Source organism: Embiotoca jacksoni, unplaced genomic scaffold (genome assembly GCF_022577435.1).
Source record: "Embiotoca jacksoni isolate LCO1_2020_lvr unplaced genomic scaffold, fEmbJac1.0.p SCAF_89, whole genome shotgun sequence".
Classification (NCBI taxonomy): Eukaryota; Metazoa; Chordata; class Actinopteri; family Embiotocidae; genus Embiotoca; species Embiotoca jacksoni.
In genome coordinates, this window is record NW_027185446.1 from 291,913 (window position 1) to 300,932 (window position 9,020).

Here is a 9,020-nt window from a genome sequence, read left to right on the forward strand (position 1 = left end):
ATAGAGCGAAACTCGTCTGCTTTTGGAAGATTTGATGCTCGTAAAGTTATTTCAGGATCAGTAGAAAAGGTTGAATTCACATTGGTGATATTTTGTTTTCGCGACGTTAATCTCAGCATTAAAATTCAGTAAATTTAATTTCCTTCTGTTCCCTTTAAGAATCAATGAAACGAATAATTTCCAGCGGTGCCTGAACGTCTCGGGACTAGTTTGAGTCGGTCTGATCGTTTCCGGTGTGTTTTGGAGGTGCGAACTCGTCATCAGTCTCTGAGTTTGTGTGTTTTAAATGTGGATCTTTCCCTTCATGTTGTTTGGAGATCAGAGCTGATCGGCTCCAGTTCAGACAGAACTTCTGAAATCTGATCGACTGATTCACCTCAGATCGTTGTTGAAGAAGTTTGAAACCCTTTAAATTTGGTTAACGACAGTTTTTCAAGTATAAAATGGACTGGAGCGTTTCCTCCTCTGGTTAAACTCTGAGGATCGTCCTCCACATCCAGGTGATGTCATCGACTCGCAGATTAAAACTCATGTCAGTCGGTTCTGGAGCTGATCGGCACTGATCGATGAGACGGCGTCCTGACCGTGTCCTTCTGTCCCCTGTCCGTCCAGCCAAGCCCGTCAGAACGCTCAGCACAGCGAGTCGTCCCACCCGTCCATCCCCAAGGAGTTCCAGTTGGACCTGGACATGATCGAGATGGACCAGAGCCGCGTGTGCGAGCTGCCGGACCTCGTGCAGCACAAGCTGGACGAGCTGCTGGAGCCCATCATGATCCCCGAGCGCAAGTAAGGAGAGCCGGAGTCTCCGGAGTCCGACCGGCAGCGAACGCCTCGCGCAGCTCGGCTGGTTTAAAACCGTCTTTGTGCTTCTGTGTTCGAAGGATGCGATCCGTCTCTCCGCAGTTCGACGACCTGCACAACAGCACGGCCTCCACCATCAACTTCGTCATCTCTCAGGTGGCGAGCGGCGACATCAACACCAGCATCCAGGCGCTGGCGCAGGTACGACGCTCGCAGAGCGCTGATCGCCGGGGGGACGTCCGGTCCCGTCCGTGTCTTTACGACCTGGTGTGGTTGGTCCTCTGCAGATCGACGAGGTGCTGCGTCAGGAGGACAAAGCCGAGGTGATGTCGGGACACATCGATCAGTTCCTCATCGCCACCTTCATGCAGCTGCGGCTGATCTACAGCACGCACATCGCCGACGACCGGCTGGACAAGAAGGACATCATCAAGCTGTACAGCTGCATCATCGGCAACATCCTGTCGGTGAGTCGCCGCGCGTTAGGAGCCGGGTTGGACCGGGTCCGGTCCGGTCGTGGTAGTGACGGAGAGACACTAACGACGTCTCCTGTCTGCAGCTGTTCTCCATCGAGTCGCTGGCCAAAGAGGCGTCCATGGGTGTCTTGAAGGACCTGATGCACGGCGTGATAACGCTGTTGCTGGACAGCAGAGTGGAGGACATCGAGGACGGACAGCAGGTCATCAGGTCCGTCAACCTGCTGGTGATCCGAGTCCTGGAGTCCTCAGACCAGACCAACATGATCAGGTCAGTGTGGAGGACGTTGATCGGATCCCAGAGGAGGATTCATTAGGAAATAAGAAATACAAATGGTGTTTACAGTGTTTTTAACACCTCTGGTGCCCCCCTCCCCTCCTCCCTCTTCTCCTCTTCCTCCTCCCCTTCCTTCACTCCTCTTCCTCCTCCCCCCAGCGCTCTGCTGGTTCTTCTGCAGGACACTCTGGTCACGACGGCCGGTTCTCCGATGTTCTCCGAGTTGGTGATAAAGGTAAGTAGACCCGACACCAGAACCTGCCGTCCTGCTGCGGAGGCTCGTTTAAACTGACCCCGCTGTGTGTGTGTGTGTGTGTGTGTTCAGTGTCTGTGGAGGTTGATCCGCTTCCTGCCGGAGACCATCAACACCATCAACCTGGACCGGATCCTGCTGGATGTCCACAACTTCATGAAGGTTTTCCCCAAAGAGAAACTGAAGCAGCTGAAGAGCGACGTGCCGCACAGGACGCTGAAGACCCTGTTACACACTCTGTGCAAGCTCACCGGGACCAAGGTCACACACACACACACACACACACACACACACACACACACACACACACACACACACACACACACAGAAACACTCTCTCTCACACACACACACACACACACACACACACACACAGATCGTCCTCTGGTTTAAAGGTTCACTGCAGGTTTAAGATGTAAAACATTGTGTTATTGGTAAGAACTGATCCAGCGTCAGATTTTAACGATGTTCAATCTGATTGACTGTTGTTGTCCTGATTTGCTTTGATTTGTACGGATGAACAGATCCTGGACCACCTGTCCATGATCGAGAATCGTAACGAGTCGGAGCTGGAGGCTCACCTGAGAAGGGTGTTCAAACACCACGGAAACATGTCGGGAGTCAAGAGCGACCGCGGCAACGAGAAGGGCGGCCTGCACATGGTGAGCAGCACACGCTACATACAGCCATACATGGTGAGCAGCACACGCTACATACAGCCATACATGGTGAGCAGCACACGCTACATACAGGCATACATGGTGAGCAGCACACGCTACATACAGCCATACATGGTGAGCAGCACACGCTACATATAAGATTGATACTTCCGTTTTTTTGTACGTCTGCGTTTGATATTTTGGAGGTGACTTTTAAAATGAAGCGGCAAAAAAAAGAATCAACAATTAACATACATTGAGATTCTGAGTGAAGTATGTTTGTAAATCTGATGACCGGCGTTTTGTTGTTGTTCTGTGGCGTTTTGTTGTTGTTCTGTGGTGTTTTGTTGATGTTTTTGTGGCGTTTTGTTGATGTTCTGTGGCGTTTTGTTGATGTTTTTGTGGCGTTTTGTTGATGTTCTGTGGCGTTTTGTTGATGTTTTTGTGGCGTTTTGTTGTTGTTTTTGTGGCGTTTTGTTGTTGTTCTGTGGCGTTTTGTTGATGTTCTGTGGCGTTTTGTTGATGTTTTTGTGGCGTTTTGTTGATGTTCTGTGGCGTTTTGTTGATGTTTTTGTGGCGTTTTGTTGATGTTCTGTGGCGTTTTGTTGTTGTTCTGTGGCGTTTTGTTGATGTTCTGTGGCGTTTTGTTGATGTTTTTGTGGCGTTTTGTTGATGTTCTGTGGCGTTTTGTTGATGTTTTTGTGGCGTTTTGTTGTTGTTTTTGTGGCGTTTTGTTGATGTTTTTGTGGCGTTTTGTTGATGTTTTGTTGTTGGCAGGACGATCGGATGTCGAAGGCAAAGGTCAGCGACATCCTGTCTGAAATCTTCAAGAAGATCGGCTCCAAGGAGAACACTAAAGAGGTCTGAAAGTCATTTTATTCAGTTTGTAAAATAATGAATTGAAACCGAGCGTGAAGAAGACGAGCTGAAGTGTCCGACCTTCTTCAGGGTCTGACGGAGCTGTACGAGTACAAACAGAAGTACTCGGACGCAGACGTGGAGCCCTTCCTCAAAAACACCTCGCAGTTCTTCCAGAGCTACGTGGAGCGAGGCCTTCGCATAATCGAGTCCGAGAGGGAGGGGAAGGCTCGCATCCAGACCTCCACAGGTACGACTGGAGGCAGGCCGGGGGGGAGGGGCACCACTGGGGGGAGGAGTCTTTAACACCTGTGTGTGTGTGTGTGTGTGTGTGTGTGTGTGTGTGTGTGTGTGTGTGTGTAGTGATCCCACAGCACAGTGTTGACTCCAGTCTCAGCAGCAGCCAAGAAGACCTGAAACCTGCCGTTTACTACGAGAGACTGAAGATCCTCCGACAGAGACAAGGACTGGAAAACACCTCCAGGGTTAGTTTACACACAAGACAACACAACACAACACAACACAACACAAGACAACACAACACAAGACAACACAACACAACACAACACAACACAAGACAACACAAGACAACACAACACAACACAAGACAACACAACACAAGACAACACAACACAACACAAGACAACACAACACAACACAACACAAGACAACACAACACAAGACAAGACAAGACAAGACAAGACAAGACAAGACAAGACAACACAAGACAACACAACACAACACAAGACAAGACAAGACAAGACAAGACAACACAACACAAGACAAGACAAGACAAGACAACACAACACAACACAAGACAACACAAGACAAGACAACACAACACAACACAACACAAGACAACACAACACAAGACAACACAACACAAGACAACACAACACAAGACAACACAACACAAGACAACACAAGACAAGACAACACAACACAAGACAACACAACACAAGACAACACAAGACAAGACAACACAAGACAACACAAGACAAGACAACACAAGACAAGACAACACAACACAAGACAACACAAGACAAGACAAGACAACACAAGACAAGACAACACAAGACAACACAAGACAAGACAAGACAACACAAGACAACACAAGACAACACAAGACAACACAAGACAAGACAAGACAAGACAACACAAGACAAGACAAGACAAGACAAGACAAGACAAGACAAGACAAGACAACACAAGACAAGACAAGACAAGACAAGACAAGACAAGACAAGACAACACAAGACAAGACAACACAAGACAACACAAGACAAGACAAGACAAGACAACACAACACAACACAAGACAAGACAACACAACACAACACAACACAAGACAACACAAGACAACACAACACAACACAAGACAACACAACACAACACAACACAAGACAAGACAAGACAACTGGTCTGTTGCACTGATTTAAAGATGAGATATCACCTGAAGCACTTTAAGTCTAAGATAAAAGGATTTTTCATCATTATTTGGCTCAAAAGTTTGCAAATAGCCGAGACTCGTCTCTAGAGCTGGTAGAACGCCGAGACTCGTCTCCAGAGCTGGTAGAACGCCGAGACTCGTCTCCAGAGCTGGTAGAACGCTGAGACTCGTCTCCAGAGCTGGTAGAACGCTGAGACTCGTCTCCAGAGTGACTCGTCTCCAGAGCTGGTAGAACGCTGAGACTCGTCTCTAGAGCTGGTAGAACGCTGAGACTCGTCTCCAGAGTGACTCGTCTCCAGAGCTGGTAGAACGCTGAGACTCGTCTCTAGAGCTGGTAGAACGCTGAGACTCGTCTCCAGAGCTGGTAGAACACTGAGACTCGTCTCTAGAGCTGGTAGAACGCTGAGACTCGTCTCCAGAGCTGGTAGAACGCTGAGACTCGTCTCTAGAGCTGGTAGAACGCTGAGACTCGTCTCTAGAGCTGGTAGAACGCTGAGACTCGTCTCCAGAGTGACTCGTCTCCAGAGCTGGTAGAACGCTGAGACTCGTCTCTAGAGCTGGTAGAACGCTGAGACTCGTCTCCAGAGCTGGTAGAACGCTGAGACTCGTCTCTAGAGCTGGTAGAACGCTGAGACTCGTCTCCAGAGCTGGTAGAACGCTGAGACTCGTCTCTAGAGCTGGTAGAACGCTGAGACTCGTCTCTAGAGCTGGTAGAACGCTGAGACTCGTCTCTAGAGTTGGTAGAACGCTGAGACTCGTCTCCAGAGCTGGTAGAACGCTGAGACTCGTCTCCAGAGCTGGTAGAACGTAATATTGGTAAGCGTGGATGTTTGACAAACGTCATTAAAGAGACGGTAACACTGGAGTTGATCCTCTTCGTTCACTCTTCGTTAATATGTAAAATAATAATGTTCAAAGTTCTGCTGCTGTTTTGAACTCATTGAAATTCCTCTCCCCCTCCTCTTCCTCTTCCTCTCCCTCCCTCTCCTCTTCCTCACTCTCCTCCTCTTCCTCACTCTCTTCCTCTCCCTCCTCTTCCTCACTCTCTTCCTCTCCCCTCCCTCTCCCTCTCCCTCCTCTTCCTCACTCTCTTCCTCTCCCTCCTCTTCCTCTTCCTCTCTCTCCTTCCTCACTCTCTCCCTCGTCCTCTTCCTCTCTCTCCTCTTCCTCTCCCTCCTCTCCCTCTCCCTCTCCCTCCTCTTCCTCTCTCTCCCTCTTCCTCTTCCTCTCTCTCCTCTTCTTCACTCTCTCCCTCGTCCTCTTCCTCTCTCTCCCTCTCCCTCCTCTCTCTCCCTCTCCCTCTCCCTCCTCTTCCTCTTCCTCTCTCTCCTCTTCCTCTCCCTCCTCTTCCTCTCCTCTCCCTCTCCCTCCTCTTCCTCTCTCTCTCCTCTTCCTCACTCTCTCCCTCGTCCTCTTCCTCCTCTCTCTCCCTCTCCCTCCTCTCCTCTTCCTCTCCCTCCTCTTCCTCACTCTCTTCCTCTCCCCTCCCTCTCCCTCTCCCTCCTCTTCCTCTTCCTCTCTCTCCTTCCTCACTCTCTCCCTCGTCCTCTTCCTCTCTCTCCTCTCCCTCTCCCTCCTCTCCCTCTCCCTCCTCTTCCTCTCTCTCCCTCTTCCTCTTCCTCTCTCTCCTCTTCTTCACTCTCTCCCTCGTCCTCTTCCTCCTCTCTCTCCCTCTCCCTCCTCTCTCTCCCTCTCCCTCCTCTTCCTCTTCCTCTCTCTCCTCTTCCTCTCCCTCCTCTTCCTCTCCTCTCCCTCTCCCTCCTCTTCCTCTCTCTCCCTCTTCCTCTTCCTCTCTCTCCTCTTCCTCACTCTCTCCCTCTTCCTCTTCCTCTCTCTCCTCTTCCTCACTCTCTCCCTCTTCCTCTTCCTCTCTCTCCTCTTCCTCACTCTCCTCCTCTTTCTCTCCCTCTTCCTCTCCCTCCTCTTCCTCTCCTCTTCCTCTCCCTCCTCCCCTTCCTCCCCCTCCTCTTCTTCCTCCAGCAGCAGGGTGTGGGAGGAAGTGAAGACGAGCCCCAGCAGCGGCCGTCCATCTCGTCGCTGCTGTCGTCGAAGCCGTCTGTGGCGTCGTCCACCGACATGCTGCACAGCAAGCTGTCTCAGCTGAAAGAGTCCCGTGAGCTCTACCAGCAGGAGCAGAACACGCACTCCCCGACGCACGCCAGCACCCGCTCGGCGTCGCCGGCCGCCAACCTGGACGACCTGAAGAAGCGTCTGGAGAGGATAAAGAGCAACCGGCAGTGAGGCGGCGGCGCGCAGGAAATGCAGCATCCATCTTTTTAACCTCCCCCGTCTTTCTATTCATGTTCTTCTCCACACACCCTCAACAAACGCACCCTCAACAAACGCACCCTCAACAAACGCACCCTCAAACCCAAACCTGACTCCACCCACTGTGCCTGTACGTTAGTAGAAATCAAACGCACCCTGATCGTAGATCCAGAAACCATCCGAGCCGTTTTTAGTAGATCAGGGTAAAAGACGAAGAGTCCAGGATCAGGATCACGTAGTCGGCTGTAGTGTGTCCTGTCTCCCCCCTCCCTCCCCCCTGTATGATAACGACATGGTGACCCCGCCCCCTGTTTTTAACCTCGGTGGTTGTACATATTTAACTGCCTCACCGTCGCCGAGCGCCTCTCTTCTGGCTGCAGGGAGAAAACAAACAAGAATCTTTAGAATCTGTTGATCTGCAGATGATTTCCTCGTCAGTCGTTTGTCTCATGAAGGTTAAATCTTCAGAAAACTGTGAATAATGTACACGTGATGCTGTACGTCTACTCTCATTGGTTCGTGGCTCCACCTGCTGCGATGACGTTGATTTTCCTCGCAGCCAAAGCGAAACGGCTCGGTGTCGGTTAGAAACTACAGCTTTTATTGTGGAGGACAGGAAGTGGCCGCTGAGACGTCGTCCCGCGAGCCAGCTTGTCGGTGTTGTTGGACGTCGGGCTGTAAATACTGTACGTAAAGTCGTCCATTAACGCCTCCCTTCACTTATTTAACAGCCGCCACGGGTCGGGACTATAGAGCCAATATGGCCGCCGCTGTACACCCTCGTCACACCCGAGCCGGAAGGAAGTTCACCGTCGTGTTTGTTGGTTTGAAGAGCATGAAGTCAGTGATTGTTTTTATGTTCTCATGTAAATACAGTTTGCATTAATAAAATTAAAGTTTGCTTTAATACAACTGCTGTTTTCCATTGTTTTTCTGATGATGATGATGATGAAGGCCCTGTCAGTCATCTGTTCTGTAGCTGAATGTTGAGTACAGAAAAAGAATTGTTTTGGTATTTAATTCAGACGTCAGTACTCGTCTTTCATCGTTGCTCTCCTTGTATAATCCACAGTGGCAATAAAGTCGGGTTTTTTTAACAAACCAACTTGACTGAATTTATTTTAAATCTGCTGAAACTGCAGCATCGTTAAAGACCTAAACTACCGCCTCGCTGTTTTCCGCCTCCACGGACCGGTCGAGTCCGAGTCGGTCTGAACTTGTTGCCGCAAAGATGCTTCAAATTCTCAAATGTGGAATATCTTCAACCCGACCACAGAAAACCTTTAACAACCAGTTTCAAGGACGAATAGGTTCAGTCTCCCCATTGGTTCCTCAGTTATGCTCAATAATGGACAAAAACTTTGTTTGACTAAATTCTTTTCACTTCATTCTTCAATCCAATGGAATATTTGTGCCAAATATGAAGAAATTCCCTCAAGGTGTTCTTGACATATCGGAGTCACAATCAGGAAGTAGGACAGACTTGAGGACCACCAAAATCTAATCCATTAATCCTCGAGTCCAAGTAAACCTTTGTGCCAGATCTTAAGGTCTAAGGGCGTTTCTGAGATGGTGTTCACAAAAGAAAGTCATTTTGGTTTCACAGTGACCTTCGACCTCCAAAGCTGATACTTAGTACAAAGTTAATCTTCCTACCAAGTTTGAAGAAATTCAGTCACTGCGTTCTTGAGATCGTCTTCACCACAACCCGAAAGCACAATGACTCCGGTGGTGGCTAACACCATTTAGCTTGGCTCCTCCCACCATTAAAGTTAAACTGGTAGATTTAAGCAATATCACACTCGAGGGTGTGCTTTAACGTGAACATCTTGTCTGTTTTGTGTTGGCAGGTTATTCAAAACATGTTAGTCATGCTTTTCTTTGTTGGTTCTGGTGCACATTTATCAGCCTGTTGGACGGCAGGTGGTTTGAACTTTGGCTCAAAGCTGAGACATTATTGGAACAAGAAGTCAAGATGA

At 49.4% G+C, this 9,020-nt stretch overlaps 1 protein-coding gene across 7 annotated transcripts in view; it reads left to right on the top strand.

Moving 5' to 3' along the window:
• Positions 1-7,953, top strand: part of ckap5 (cytoskeleton associated protein 5) — a 32,130-nt gene extending 24,177 nt beyond the window's left edge. For 6 of the 7 annotated variants that reach the window (XM_069139967.1, XM_069139968.1, XM_069139966.1 and 3 more), the window contains 11 exons: positions 613-786; positions 882-1,002; positions 1,089-1,268; positions 1,361-1,548; positions 1,714-1,789; positions 1,880-2,068; positions 2,332-2,469; positions 3,244-3,327; positions 3,415-3,574; positions 3,688-3,809; positions 6,754-7,953. In XM_069139967.1, the coding sequence (XP_068996068.1) occupies positions 613-786; positions 882-1,002; positions 1,089-1,268; positions 1,361-1,548; positions 1,714-1,789; positions 1,880-2,068; positions 2,332-2,469; positions 3,244-3,327; positions 3,415-3,574; positions 3,688-3,809; positions 6,754-7,014 (1,693 nt within the window). In that variant the 3' untranslated portion in view covers positions 7,015-7,953. The remainder of the gene's footprint in view (positions 1-612; positions 787-881; positions 1,003-1,088; positions 1,269-1,360; positions 1,549-1,713; positions 1,790-1,879; positions 2,069-2,331; positions 2,470-3,243; positions 3,328-3,414; positions 3,575-3,687; positions 3,810-6,753) is intronic. The other variant, XM_069139969.1, reaches the window with a different exon arrangement.
• The last annotated feature ends 1,067 nt before the right edge of the window (positions 7,954-9,020 follow it).